Below are 15,953 nucleotides of genomic sequence, written 5' to 3' on the forward strand. Positions count from 1 at the left end.
ATTGTTTTCTCTACTACTCCCCTCTCTTCTTATTCTGCAAAGGATCTCACTTCAAGCTTTCCTGAGGAAATAAGTATCAATTGAACACTCATTGTTCTCCCTTCATCCATATTTCAAAACCATATCACCATGCTTATCCTCTCTTTGTTTCAGAATGATAAAAAGTGTCCCTTCTGGCCAAGTGTAACCTTTTTCCACTCTTGTTACCCTAGTATCATTCCCTTTCTTTTTTCTCCAGTATTTTCATACCTACTGGCCCCCTATTAATAATAATAGTTAAGCATACCCATATCATCCCTCTTCTTTAAAAAAACTTTCATTTGATCTTAGTGTTGCCTCAAACTATGGTGGTATATATATATATATATAATCTTCCCTTTCACAGCCAAACTCCTGAAAAGAAAGAGAAAAGGAAAAAGAGATAAACATTATGTGCCAGGAAATTTGCTAACACTTTGCAAATATTATTTGTAATATCTCATTTAATCCTTACAACAACATGGGAGGTAGGTGCTATTATTATCTAATCCCCATTTAACAAATTGGGAAACTGAGCCAGACAGAAATTGTGACTTGCTCCATTTCACACAGATATAGTTGAATCTTTGAGATTCTAGGCTCAGGATTATAATACATCAACTAGCTTCCGTAGAGACTTATCTTTACTCATTTGTCTTTCTTTTTATATTTTTCCATTCCCTTCTAAATTCCTTACAATCTGTATTTTATTCCCTCGTATCATTTTGTTGAAACTAGTTTGGCTTTTTTTCCTTTAAAATCACCATTTCTTAATTGCTAAATTCAATTGTCTTTTGCAAATCCTTATACTTCTTGATGTACTTTAAATCTTTATACTTCCTGTACTCTTTTTTCTCTTTCTACTTTCTCCAGGTAATTGATTTCCTTCCAGTGGCTTCATCTATCTCCCATTGACTCTCCAAACTATATATCCAGTCCTCCTTTCTTCTCAGACCCATTTCCCTATATCTGTCAAAGTTACCACTCTTGTTTAGGTCCCTCCAGATTTGCAATTGTAGAGTCATACTCAACTTTCCAATTTCCTTTAACTGCTAAACCTTGTTGATTATACCTCCAAAACATCTCTCACATCTGTTCCCTTCGTTTCAGTTATACAGCCACAGAGCTAGTTCAGGTTCTCATCATATCTTGCCCAGGATATTGCAAAAGATTTCTAAAAGTCTCTTTGTCTCAAGTCTTTTATCCTTCCCTAGTCACACAGCTGCCAAAGTGATATTCTCAAAGATCAGATCTGACTGTCACTCTGTTGCTCAAAAATCTGTAGTGGCTTCTTGTTTTTAGAATCAAATACAAATTCCTCTTAGCTCTCGTAGCACATTACTCCCCTCCGTGACCCCTATGTTCCAGACAACTTAGCTTCTTTATTGTTTCCCAAATGCAACATTTCATCCAATTTCAACCTTTGAACATACACTGCTCCTAATAGCTGTAATATCCTTTTTTTTTTGCTTTGTTGAATCACCAGCTTCTTCCAAAGCAAAGCTCAGGTGCCATATTTTACTGAGTTTTTCTGATTCTTCCCTTGCATTATTAGTGTTTTCTTCTTTATCCACATTATTTTTACTCCCTACATATTTTGTACATTCTCTTTATGTATATGTTGCTTGTTCTGCAATAGGAAATAAAGTCTTTAAAGAGGGAATGTTTAATTTTTGTCTGTTTCCAATATAGTACTTGGAACATAATAGGTCCTCAATCAGTTGCTTAATGTAGCTAAATTCTTCCAGTCATCTAGAATTGGTCTTGGAACTATCTTTGACTCCTCCCTCTTCATCAATCCCTCTGTCCAATTAGTTGATTCTACTTGTACAACTTGAATTCATTGCCCTTTTCTTTTTTTCCCCTTAAAGACTTCTCTGCAGTTATGACCTTCTAAACTTCTTTCTTGGAGAGAAATCTCCATTAGGTTTCTTTGATTCTTTCCTGGGCTATTTTTTTCTTCTTCTATCTTCCATACAGCTCTTAACATGATACTCCTAAAACACAAGATTGACCACATCACTCTCCTGCTCAGAACTCTTGAATTGGCTGTGTTGCTTCTGAAAAGGATTTTAAACCTGCAATCTGTGGCCTTATTTATAAAATATTTTATAACAACTTTAATATAATGGGGTTCCTTTGTAATTCTATGTATTTTATTTTGCATGTTGAAAAACATCATTGAAAAATAGATTCATTAGCTTTATTAGACTGCCCCAAAAAACCCTCTAAAATCTTGCTTCCTCCTGCCTTTTTAGTCTTATTTCATATTATTCCCTTCCACACTCCCTTCAAGTTGGCCTGCAACATTTCATTTAAAACCATTTCTTTACCTACTTCTTCTTTCTCTTCATTTACACAAACGGCAGCCATGTCTGGAATACATTCTATTTAAATAGTTCCAAATCCACCTAATCATATGATTGTCCAGCTTTAGTCACAAGAAATCTTTTGTTGAAATTTACCCAAGCTATTTTTACATTTCTCTAATTTATCCCTTTAAACTCTGTCAAAAAGGAAACAATATTAGCTTCACATGGGCCTATTCTTGATGCCAGAATAGTTCTTTTTGAGTATTACTTGTTTCTCTAGGTGTTCATTAACTAAACCCATTTAAAACAGTTTGGAGGCCAAAGTTAATTATATAATATCTCCTTTTGAAATAATATTCCAAGAATATTAGGAATGTGGGAATGGGAAACAGTGTAAGTTTTTACGGATTCTACAATCTTAGTAATCATCCAGATTGATAGCTTATGACTCTATTTTTAATACTTTGGCCAATAAAAATTAATTTTGTTTTCAAACTTTAAATAAAGTATTTTGTTAATATGTTTGCAAAAAATTCCTGCTTACTCAAATTTTTTTTTAAGGAGCATCAGTAACTGCAAAATGTAGTATTAATGTTACTTTAGATTTAACAAAATTCTTATTTATCCATGCACAATTCAATTTAGGCTTGATTTTCTATTGCCCTAATGTTTTATTACTATATTCTTTGTTCTGTCTTACATAATTTCCATAATCAGAACATATGAAGAGATTGAGTGTGTCTATTTCTATATATAATCTGAGATTAAGAACATTCTTAGGTGAAAAAACAATTCATTTAGCATAAAATGAGCCTAGTGAAAGGGTTACATTTTCCATATTTCCACTATCTTTCTGTAGGCTTTAGTTTAAATTTGGCATTTTTCAGAAACTTTGTAAATTGATTTAAAAATTGGTATACTTGTACTTTTAATTTCTTAAAGGTTGCTACAAATTAGAAAACTCAAGGCCAATTTTCCTAATGAATATAAGTGCAAAAAACTTGCAACAGAAATATTAGCAAGTAAGTTACAATATCTAAGAGGTTATACACTATGACCATATTAAATTTATATTAGGAGTGAAAGGTTGATTTAATATTAGAAAAACTAAACAACAGCTAATATTAATAACAAAAACACTTTTTAAAAATGATGATTGTTGCAGTAGAAGTAAATAAGGCTTTTGATAGTCTGCAGCACCATTTTATGTTAAAAAAAATATTAAAAACAAGAGGCAGTTAAGTGAATAGAATGCTGACCCTGGAGTGTGGAATACCTGAGGTCAAATCTGGTCTTAGATTCTTGACACTTAGAGACTGTGTGATACTGGGCAAGACACTTAATTCCAATTTCCCAGTCAAAGATAAATATTTATTAGAAATAAAGGAACCATTTAATTGTCTAATAGTATCTATCTAAAATAAAAAGTCAGCATTACCAATCATAATGGAGAAACACTAGCGGTCTTTCCAATGAACTCAGGGTAAAACAAGTTCCAGAAACAGTAGCTTTAGCCAAAAGATATGAAAAAGAAAAGAAATAGTCACAAGTAAGGAATAAACCAATTCTTGCTTTTTTTGCAAATGATATGCTATACTTTGAGAATCCTAGATGTTCAACTGAAAACTAATAGAAACAGGAACTTAATAAAGTGACAAAGGAACATCATAAATTCAGAAAAATGAGACTTTATTATAGTTGCCAATACTCAATAAGAAGAGATAGAAAAAGAAAAATTCCATTCAGAACAACTACAAAATGAATAAAATATATGGTAATCTACCAATAAGCACAAGAGTTTATACGAATATAACCAGCAAAGTTAGAAGGTACAATGGATAGAAATCTGGGTCTGAAGTCAGGAAGACTCATTTTCCTGAGTTCAAATCTGAACTCAGATACTAACTGTGTGACCCTGGTGACTCACTTGGCCTTATTTGTCTCAGTTTCCTCATCTAGAAAATGAACTGGAAAAGGAAATGACAGACCACTCCGGTATCTTTGCCAGGAAAATCCTGGAGTCACAAAGAGTTGGACATGACTAAAAAGACTGAACAAAACACTTTATAAGAATAGATACATATAACCAGAAATATAACTTAACTGCATGGCTAGACTGTACCAATATAAAATGATAATGATGTCTTTACAGATGCCTCCAAAGAAAATATTTGTGCTGTATGCTCTCATGATTTAACCATAAAGAGAGTAGTCAGAATTCCTTTTCAGTCCACTCAGCAGAATGAATTATTTGCAATCATGCAAAATATATATAAATAAATATAATAAATATAATTACTGATTCAGCCTATTCAGTAGGTGTGGCACAAAGAATTTCCACAGCCCAAATAAAATTTGCAGCTTTTAGTATTTATCAGCTCTTTGCAGAACTTCAAGAGCAAATGAGAAAGCATCCAAGCAAGATTTATTTCTTGCATGTCCACTCACATAGGACTTCCAGGTCCTATTTTTGATGGAAATTCAAAGGCAGATATCCTTTTAACTATGTTAGCCAGTACTCCTTTATTTCAGGAAGCCCAAGAATCTCATTCTAAATATCATCAGGCTTCTCGAGCTTTATGTTTATAATTTGGAATAACAAGAGAGGAAGCTAGGAGCATAGTAGAAAGCTGTACAGCTTGCCTTCTTTCCCACGCTCCTACACTCCCTCCAGGGAAGAACCCTGGTGGTTTGAGAGCCAATGAAATCTGGCAAATGGATGTGACCCACTATAAATCTTTTGGTCATCTGTCTTTTATCCACGTGGTAATGGATACCATTAATCTATAGATTTAATGCTGAGCCAATCAAAACATCAAAAGGTAACTTTATAGAACTAGAAAAATAATAAACTTCGCCTGCAGAAACAAAAGGCCAACAATCTTGAGGATGATAACCCAAAAAAAGTGGGAAAGAAGGGGACCTAGCTGTATCAGATCTAGTAGCTGATACATTGTAGGTGCTATATAAATGTTAATTTCCTTTTGTTTCATATTCCTTTCCCCTTCAAACTATACTTCCAGGTGTTATTCATTGAAACTATTTGGTTTATAAATAAAAAGGCTGGTGAATGGATTAGGTTAGGTATACACAATTTCATAAATATTTGAACATAGCATAATCAAGAATTCCGTTTATTGATAATCAACTTCACACATAAACTCAGTAAGATAAATGAATATCAGGGAATTAAAGAGGGTCAGAGGAGTTAAAAGAAAATTTTGATTACAAAAGTTTGCAGAAATTAAATCTACCCAAAATATATGGGGAATAAAGCATATAAAAACAGTCATTCCCCACTTGCTAAACGGTCAAAGGATATAAGTGGACATTTTTAAAAATTTAATTATTTATGATATTTTTTAAAAATTGAATTTCAAATCTCCTACCTTCAACCCCACCCCTACCCACTGAGAAAGCAAGCAATAGGCTAGTAGTTATATACATGAAATCATGTAAAACATTTCCATAAAAGCAAGAAAAAGAAAATTATACTTTGTTTTGTACTTAAGAGTGTTCATTAGTTCTCTTTCTGGAGATGGATAGCACTTTATTAATAATTCTTTGGAATTGTCTTGGATCAATGCATTGATCAGAGTAGCAAAATCTTTCACAGTTGATCATTATAATATTACTATGTACAATGATCTGCTTCTATTCATTTCACATTGCTTCAATTCATATAGGTCTTTCCGTGTTTTTCTGAAATCATTCCTCTCATTATTTCTTATAGCATAATAATATTCCATCACAAGCATATGCTACAACTTAATTCAGGCATTCTCCAATCGCTGGGCACTCCTCAATTTTTCATTCTTTGCCATCACAAAAAGATTGTATTAATATTTTTGTACATATAGACCCTTTCTTTTTTCTTTTTTTTTTTTTTTTTAAATCCCTGGGATTTAGATCTAATAGTGATGTTGCTGGGTCAAAGAATGTGCAGTTTTATAGCCCTTTGGGCATAATTCCAAATTACTCTCTACAATGATTGGACCAGATCACAACTAAATAGTTCATTAGTATACCTGTTTTCCCATATTCCCTTGAGAGAGAACATAGAGTTGTTTTAGTTTGCATTTCTTTAATCAGTAGTGATTAAGAGGTTTTTTTTTTCATATAACTAGGAAACTTCCTTCTTCTGAAAGCTTCCTAAAAATTTATTTCTTATGAGAAGAAATTTAAAGTCTCCATATATGAAAAAAAAAAATACTCCAAATTAGTAGTAAGAGATGTATATAAATTAAAACAACTCTGAAATTCCACTTTATGTCCATAGGGTTGGCAAAAATTACAAGATAAAAATAACAATTTTTGAAGGAGTTGTCAAGTAGTTCAACTATTCTGAAAAATATAAAACCATACCCTAGCAGTATAATCATATGCATTAAAGTGTGTATATCTTTGACTTAGTTATACCACTATTAGGCCTATACCTCAAAGAGTACAAAGAAAGGGAGAAAGATTTCAATTGTAAGAGAGTTGTTTTTCTTTTTTCTTATTTTTTAATTGCTAAAATATTCAGTGGCTTTCAAGAAAGAAGACTGAAAGGGATACTAGGAAAACTGTGATGATAAAAAAAAAATCAGCAGGCAGCAAAAAAAAAAATTTATAGCAACATTTTTTGGTAGCTAAACGAATTGTATATAAATGGGATATCAATGTACCATATAACACTTGAAAGAACTTACATGAATTGAGGCAGAGTGATGTAAGCAGAGCCAGAAGAACTTAAGAAATGACTATAGGGGCAGCTGAGTGGTGCAGTGGCTAGAGCACTAGCCTTGAATTCAGAAGGATCTGAGTTCAAATTTGGCCTTGGGCACTTAATACTTCCTAGCGCTGTGACCCTGGGCTAGTCACTTAACCCTAATTGCCTCAGCAAAAAAAGAAAGAAAGAAAAGAAATAACTACAGCCTTGTTTTAAAAAAAAAAAAAAAAAATAGCTATAGGAGACTTAAGAACTCTGACCAATATAATGATAAATACAGAAGACTGATGAATTATACTTAGCACCTTTTGATAATTAATAAACTAGAGGTGCAGAATGAAATGAATATATACTTTTAGACACAGCCAAAATGCAGATTTATTTTACTTTGTTTCAAATGAAGGTTTTTATTTGGCAGGGAATAAAGGTGGCACTGGGAGAGGAGTAGTGATAGTGATACCATAAAAAAGAAGAAAAGAGCATCAGTGAATCATTACGAAAATATATAAGGAATTTCAGAAGAGGACATATGCAAGGAGGGTAGTATTGAAACTAACATATTAATTTTGAAATATACAATTTAAAATTCTCAGTTTAACATTAAATTCTCTTTCTTTGTATACAATGTTCATATTTGATAAGCCATATTAGAAAAAAGAAAGTTTTTAACCATCAATACAAATTTGAAGCATCCTCATCACATTGAAAGAGTGAAGGGAAAACTCATTATGAAAATGAGAATTTCTTCAGTGGGCCATTTAAAAAATATATAAATAGAAGTATCTACTTCTGGTATGTCTAAAACCATTTTGTACATTATTTTCTTCTTGATTTTTGTTGCCTTAGGAAGGAAGACTTCAAGAAGTAATTGAAACACTTTTATCTTTGGAAAAACAGACCCGTACTGTGAGTAGACTGCATGAGAAATCATAATTTACTATTGATTTAACTTAAGGTTTTTATATGCACAAATAAATTATTTCCATTTGTACAGGCTTCTGATATGGTGTCTACATCTCGAATTTTGGTTGCAGTGGTGAAGATGTGTTATGAAGCTAAAGAATGGGATTTTCTTAATGAAAATATTATCCTTTTGTCCAAAAGGAGGAGCCAATTAAAACAGGTAACTTTGTCTTTCCTTTGAAAAAACCCAGCATATATAAAGAGGTTTGAGCTCTATATAGAGATCATTTGCCTTAACCTGTTTGTAAGTGTAATATTTTCATAGTTGGTTTGATTCTGTTCATGATTATCTTCTGTATCAAGAAGTGGTTTGTGAATACCCAGTTCTCTCTTCAAAAACTCAGTGGTGCTCTTTGCTTATTTGCTCTAATTTGACAAAGTTCTAACTTCACTGATATGATTATTTCCTGCAATAGTATGTCTCAGTCAAATTATTCTCTGTCTTTGTCACTTTTATCCATGATCTCCCATTACATGGGTACCAGTGGGACATACTAATGTACTGGTTGGAACTATCTTTCTTCATTGTATGTGATGAATACATCTCTTCTGGTAAAAGGATGCTATCACTTACGTTTTTTGGATGCGTAATTCTTTCTTGATAATCTGTTTCATTAACTATGTATGACACATCTTTCCATTGCTCTTTGTACAACTTAAAACAACTTTATTTTTCAAAGATAGGTATTCACTAATTCACAGAAATATAGAATCACCAGGGGTATACTGGTGTTAAAAAAGATAAAGGCATTGGCTTTAGGAAATAGTTTGAGAACAAAAATTCCACATAAGCTCCTAAATGCAGTTCCACCACTTTATCCTCTTTATGCCTAGAATCACTTCTTTGTTCACAGTATCTTTCTTCCCTTTCAGGAATATTAACTGTGTGACTCTGGGCAAGTCACTTAATCCCTATTTATCTTAGTTTTTCATCTGTAAAATGGGGAAGCACTGGAGAAGGAAATGACAAACCTTCCAGTCTTTGCCAAGAAGATTCATGGACCAAAGTCCATGGGGTTACATAGAGTCAAATACCACTGAACAATAGTAGTCAGGTTGTACAGCCTAAATAAAAGATGGAAGGCATAATGCTTTGGGAATCAAAAAGACTTGGTTGTAGGCATGGGTTTGCCACTAGATGGCTGTGTGAGCTTGGGATGAGATGAAGTAGAGTGGTGGCAGTGAAGCATTTATGAAAGACAATATGAAGATACAATCCCTTGTCAGATGTTTGAATATTGGGGGGTGGGGAGAGTGAAGAATGTAAGATGAGTAACTAGGGTAGTGTTATTCTAGGCAGAAATGGGAAAATTAGAAAGACTGGATTGCTTGGGGGGGGCGGGAGGAGAGATAATTCCATTTTTGAACATGTTGAGTTTAAGGTATCTATAGGATTATCTCATTGAATACTCATATATTGCTTTCTAATCTCTAAAAGAGGCAGCATGGTGCTATCAAAAGAGAATTGAACTAAAAATTAAAATTCTTGAGTTTAAGCCTTAGTTTCCTTCTTCAAAGATTATGGACAACAATTTACATTTCTTTGAGCCTCATCTATCCCACATGTAAAATGGGATAAATGGAATTTATACTTCATCTCTATCAATTATAAGGAAAGGTATGTGTAAATGTTATATAAATTTAAATTTTTAGCAGACTCCTCTACAATATATCTTTTTTATATTTCTCATTTGTGCTTCCTTGGTACATTTTATTAACAGCATGTCCTTTCCAAAATTGCCTGTAAATGTTTTCTCTTCAAGAAGTTAGAACATAGAAATTCATTATTCATATAAATCTCTTGCTCTAGGCATTAGAGAATGAAAGTGAAATTTATTTCAAAAAGAATCTGACCTTGTTTTCTGAGTTATTTTTTAAAAAAATTTTTTTAAATATAATTTTACTTCATTAAATATTTTTCAATTGCATGTAATTTCATTTTTTTAAATTGAGATAGAAATTATCTGCCTTTCCCACTTCTTGAGAAAGCAACCAATATGATATTTTACATGTAAAATCATGCAGAGCATTTCATGTTATAAAATTCAAGAAAAAGAAGGTTAAAAAACTGTTTTACTTAGCCCTTTAAGTTCATCAATTCTCTCTCTAGAGATATATAGCATTTTTCATCATGAGTCCTTTAGAATTCTCTTGAATCGTGTTTTTTGCTCCGAGGAGCACTTACCTTACTGTTTACAGGGCTAAGAGAATTTTTTAAATCACAATTTAAAATATATTGTAGTGACCTAAAATAAGTCACTTCACTTCTCTGTTCCCCTCCTCCCCCTAGTAATTGTGTAACATTTAAGTTGCAGAGGAGATGCTGTTCTACATCAGTGGAGAGTTTCATCACTGAAATTATTTTTACCAATGATACTCAAAGAATGGTAAAAATAAAATTCATTATTAAGGATTACTATGGTTTTGATTGAGATAATCTTACATATATGAATATGAAGTTTAAACGTTCTGATTGTGTGAGGACTCTAGTTGGCTTCTTATTACTTTCAGGCTATCCACACTAATTATACCTTTTAGATTAAATTTATTGATGTCAATTGATATTCTTAATTCCCTAGCTCCATCAGGTAGAACCTGCCTCACATTAGTGATACTGCGATACTGCAGAAGATTATGAAAATGTTTACCAGTTAGTATGAACTTAGAGGATCTAGGCAGTTGTATCATCAAAAGATTAGGCCCTTAATCTCTTAGAAATCTAGAACTAAGCAAGAGACCCTAATAGTAATACAATACTCCTATTTTTCAGATGGAGAAATTAGGTCCAGAGAAATTATTACATACAAAGCCCTGGTCTAAGAATTGGGAGAGAATAAAAATTTAGAAGGAAATTTATCAGTATGGTTTAGTAAAGGGAAAGTCCTTATGTAGATATGTATAGTTGCACAGTTACACTTAAAAGAAAGAAATTGGAAATTATCTAGTTCACACCTTTTCATTTTATGAAAGGTAACACTGATCCCAGAAAAGTGAAATGACACACATAGTTTTGGGATGTTCAAATTTAGGTCTCCTGATTTATTCTTTCTAGTGCAGAGCAATATATAATGATATTACTCAATATAGTAAAAACTACTTAAGATTGTGAACAAGGAAAACCTCATAGATAAAGAAACATTTGAGTTAATTCTGTAACTATTTAGTGGCTTAGCAGAAACTTAGCTCTCCTGTATCCTAATCTAATGTTTTCTCTATTAAATTGAACTGTGTCACTTTATACCATAAAATGATGGAGTTTTAATGTAATTCAACTTCTTTTGTATTTACATATCAATGAAAATTATATTTTTGCTGTGAAAGTATGATTTATTTTTTTTTATTATAGCTTTTTATTTACAACATATATGCATGGGTATTTTTACAGCACTGACAATTGCCAAGCCTTTTATTCCAATTTTTCCCCTCCTTTCCCTCCACCCCCCTTCTCCCAGATGGTAGGTTGACCAATACATGTATACATGTCCAAACAGTTATTTTTTGAGCAAAACTTAATGTAAGTAAATATAAATAAGCCTTTAGGGTTTTTTTTAACATTGCCAAAAAGTAATGGCTTAATTCATTGATTATTACTCTGTGCCCAGGAGTATGAAATTCACTCAGAACATAACCTTTCTAATTACTTACCTTCAGTGTCTTTCGTAGAAACAGCAATTTTTTTTCTCATTAGGATATTGATTTTTGTGGCATTTTTTTCATGCCAATATAATTTCTCATGCTTGGATAAATTTTAGTTGATCAAATGATATTTTTCTAGAAATCATTTATCATTTACAATGTCAAATGAATATGGACTATGTACCAGAATACTTTGCATTAATTGAAAGAATATGAAAACTACAGTAGAATATCTTGGGATGTGGATGAATCCTTGCGTCTTTTTTTGTGTAGCTAAAGATGAGCTCACTAAGTACTGAAATTTCAAAACTTTTTGATGAGCCTTTCTTTTCTAAATGATACTTTATATGTTTCATTATCCTAGACAGAACCTAACCTTAAAGTGAATATAATTTAATCTTTTCTCGATAACTTAATGTCATTCTTGTGAATGTTGTAATGGCATTAAGTATGGTGTGACGGAAAGAGCCCTGGATTTGGATTCAAAATACCTGGGATTGAATTTCAGCTCTGTCACTTTAAGCAATTCATAGTTGACTTCCTTTGATCTCACTTTCATATTGTGTTGGACTTAATGCATAAAGCCCCCCTCCATATTTAAAGTATGGATTACTGTCAGTCATCATGAGAAGGCATTGAAAGGCTCTTGAGACATACAGATGGCTCTTATGTTCCTCTCCTGTCCACCCAAAACTTATAGAAGTCTTATGTTTCATTACTGACTCCCTTCATCCAGAGTCTATATGTGTTGTGTAGCTATAATATATAACCATCAAAGTGCTGCTTTCTTTCCTCACAGCAAACTAACCCTTCAGAGCATTAGCTATAATCTTTAGTTTTCTAGTTTTCTAAAGCTGTGTTTTTTGCTGGGTAATTGAGAATTGCTACTTTGCTGTGTATTTGTGTATTTTTTTTTTTATTTAATAATTTTTATTTACCAGATATATGCATGGGTAATTTTACAACATTGACAATTGCCACACCCCTTGTTCCAATTATTTGTGTATCTCTAACTATAATCAGATCTTTAACACCTTTGAAATGTTTCAGATTCAGATTTTTACTCTGTTATTTTAATCACTAAAATAAACAACTTTGCTTTATTTAGATTTAATTTTAGTTACACAGACTTTTTGTGTTATTTTATATAGGCAGTTGCAAAAATGGTTCAACAGTGCTGCGTTTATGTTGAGGAAATCACAGATCTTCCCATCAAACTACGATTAATTGATACTCTTCGAATGGTGACAGAAGGAAAGGTAAACTAGTGGCATAAATTGGCATATAGAAAATATTTAATGATTTTTAACGTCTTATCTACAGTTGAGGGACTTTTATATAGAAAGATTCTGGATGTGATCCCATCTTTGTAAGTGTGAATATTAAAATGAAGATTAACTCTAGTCATCCTTGCTGATTCCCTGGCCAGTTGAAGATAAATATTCAACCAGATATTTCCTGTTTGGTCTTTTTTTTTTTTTTTTTTTTACTGAGGCAATTGGGGTTAAATGACTTTCCCAAGGTCACACAGCTAGGAAGTGTTAAGTGTCTGAGACTAGATTCGAACTCAGGTCGTCCTGACTTCAGGGATAATGCTCTAACACTGCACCACCTAGCTGTCCTCTCTGGCTTGATTTTTGTGGGAATTATTTTCTTTTTGTATTCTTGAATTTTAAATAATTTTATTTTTACCAAAGAGGCTGAACCCCCTTGGCAATCTGGAGAAGCCTATAGGCCTCTTCTTAAAAGGAAACCAATTATATTGAAGTAGAGAAATACAATTATCAAAAAACTTAATGAAAACAAAACTTACAGACCCCAGGTTAAAAATCTATGATTTAAGCTGTAATAAAAAAAAAATTAATCTCCTAAAACAGCTAGATGGCGAAGTGGATAGAGTACCTGGATTCAGTACCCTGAAGTCAGGAGGACCTGACTTCAAATCTGGCCTCAGACACTTAACATTTCTTACCTGTGTGATCCTGGGCAAGTCACTTTAACCCCAATTGCCTCAGCCAAAAAATAATAATAATAATAATTTCCTAGGTTATTTAGGTTGTTGGGGCAGTTAGGTGGTACACTGGATAGAGTGCTAGGTCTGAAGTAAGAAAGATTCATTTTTCTGAGTTCAAATTTAGCCTTAAACATTTACTAGCTTTGTGACTTGGGGCAAGTTACTTAACCCTGGTTGCCTAAATTTCCTTATCTGTCAATTGAGCTAGAAGAGAAGGATATGACAAACTATTCCAGTATCTTTGCTAAGAAAACACCAACCAGGGTCCCATAGAGTCAGACATGACTAAAAAGCAACTTAACAATAATAGGGACTGGGAAGTTAAGAGATCTTGGTTCTAGTGCTGATTCTGCCACTAATTAACTGTGTAACTTTGAGTAACTTTAATAAAGGGATTAGTCTCAATGAACTCTAAGGTCCTTACAAGAAAACCTCAAAACATATCATAAAGAGTTTAACATGATTGAAATGGCTCAATAATAACAAATTGCAAGTGCATTTTAATGTTTGTTGAAAAAAATTAAAACTTTAGTTATATTTATTTGCATTGTATGCTCTAAAGCCATTAGTTTTTAATAGTATAAAGCTATTTCTAATCTATAATATTACATTAAGTACAAATCAGATTGAATATTGTCTAAGAATTGTAGCTACTAGGGCTACAAATGTATTTTACAGAATTGGACTTTGAAGGGACCTGGTTAGTCATCTAATCCCACCCATATCAGAGAAAATATTAACAAATATTGACCAACTAAATATCCCAATAAGTGGTCTTCCAGTCTCTGCTTGTAGACATCAAATAGATGTTCACCCTAGGACTTCAGACTAATTATCAGGAACTTTTTTTTGACAGGAGGATTAAATTTTCCTCTTTCAGCTTCCACATGTTACTTCTGGTTTTTTCTTTTAGAGTTAGCAAAACAATCTAATTCTTCCACTTGGCAGCTCATCACATATTTGATAGTAGCTGTTGTGTCCCTCTGATATTCTCTAAAATAAACATTGCCAATATCTTTATATGATGATCTTCATATGACGTGGAGTTAAAGTCATTCATCATCTTGGTTGCCTTCTAGATTTTTGATATATAAGTGTACAAACATTTATCTCTGTTGAATTTTATCTTAGTAAATTTAGCCCACTGATGTTTTAACTATAAAAATCTTTTAGGATAATGACTTTATCAAGTTATAATTACCTACTATGAAAATGAGCCTAGATTTTTTTTTTTTTTTTTGATTAAGGAGAAGGCTTGACACTTTTTTTTTTTTATTATAGTTTTTATATACCAGATATATGCATGGGTAATTTTACAACATTGACAATTGCCAAACCTTTTGTTCCAATTTTTCTCCTCCTTCCCTCGACCCCCTCCCCCAGATGGCAGGTTGACCAATACCAATAAATTAAATACAATATATGTATACATGTCCAAACAGTTATTTTGCTGTGCAAAAAGAATCAGACTTTGAAATAGTGTACAATTAGCCTGTGAAGGAAATCCAATATGCAGGCAGACAAAAATAGAGGGATAGGGAATTCTATGTAGTGGCTCATAGTTATCTCCCAGAGTTCTTTCGCTGGGTGTACCTGGTTCAGTTCATTACTGCTCTATTGGAACTGATTTGGTTCATCTCATAGTTGAAGATGGCCACGTCCATCAGAATTGATCCTCATATAGTATTGTTGTTGAGTATATAATGCTCTCCTGGTCCTGCTCATTTCACGCAGCATCAGTTCATGTAAGTCTCTCCAGGCCTTTCTGAAATCACCCTGCTGGTCATTTCTTACAGAACAATAATCCAGAATATTCATATACCATAACTCATGCAGCCATTCTCCAATTGATGGGCATGCACTCAGTTTTCAGTTTCTGGCCACTACAAAGAGGGCTGCCACAGACATTCTTGCACATACAGGTCTCTTTCCCTTCTTTAAAATCTCTTTGAAATATAAGCCCAGTAGTAACACTGCTGGGTCAAAGGGTATGCACAGTTTGATAACTTTTTGAGCATAGTTCCAAATTATGAGCCTAGATTCTTGAAGGTTGTACCAATAGACCACAAGCTCTGGAAGATCCTTCTAAGTTAAAAAGACTTTAAGAAGTGGGCAGGGAGGATGGGAATAAGCAATTAAGTGCTTACTGTGAGTCCTTCATTGTGCTAAGCACTTTATAGATATTATTTCATATGAAAGTATAGGCCCAGTGGTAGACTCTTATTATCCAAAGTCCAGCCTGGATAACTTTGGAGGTTCCTCTCCCAATTTGTTGCAGAATGAGAAATTTCTTAAAGAA

General features: G+C 32.9%; 1 protein-coding gene across 1 annotated transcript in view; it reads left to right on the forward strand.

The window, feature by feature from the left end:
• The window catches only part of PSMD12 (proteasome 26S subunit, non-ATPase 12), a 30,613-nt gene that overhangs the window by 1,742 nt on the left and 12,918 nt on the right, over positions 1 to 15,953 (forward strand). The window contains exons 2-4 of the mRNA XM_074260559.1: positions 7,888 to 7,947; positions 8,036 to 8,164; positions 12,792 to 12,899. Coding sequence (XP_074116660.1) covers positions 7,888 to 7,947; positions 8,036 to 8,164; positions 12,792 to 12,899 — 297 coding nt within the window. The remainder of the gene's footprint in view (positions 1 to 7,887; positions 7,948 to 8,035; positions 8,165 to 12,791; positions 12,900 to 15,953) is intronic.

Source organism: Sminthopsis crassicaudata, chromosome 4, assembly GCF_048593235.1.
Source record: "Sminthopsis crassicaudata isolate SCR6 chromosome 4, ASM4859323v1, whole genome shotgun sequence".
Lineage (NCBI taxonomy): Eukaryota > Metazoa > Chordata > Mammalia > Dasyuromorphia > Dasyuridae > Sminthopsis > Sminthopsis crassicaudata.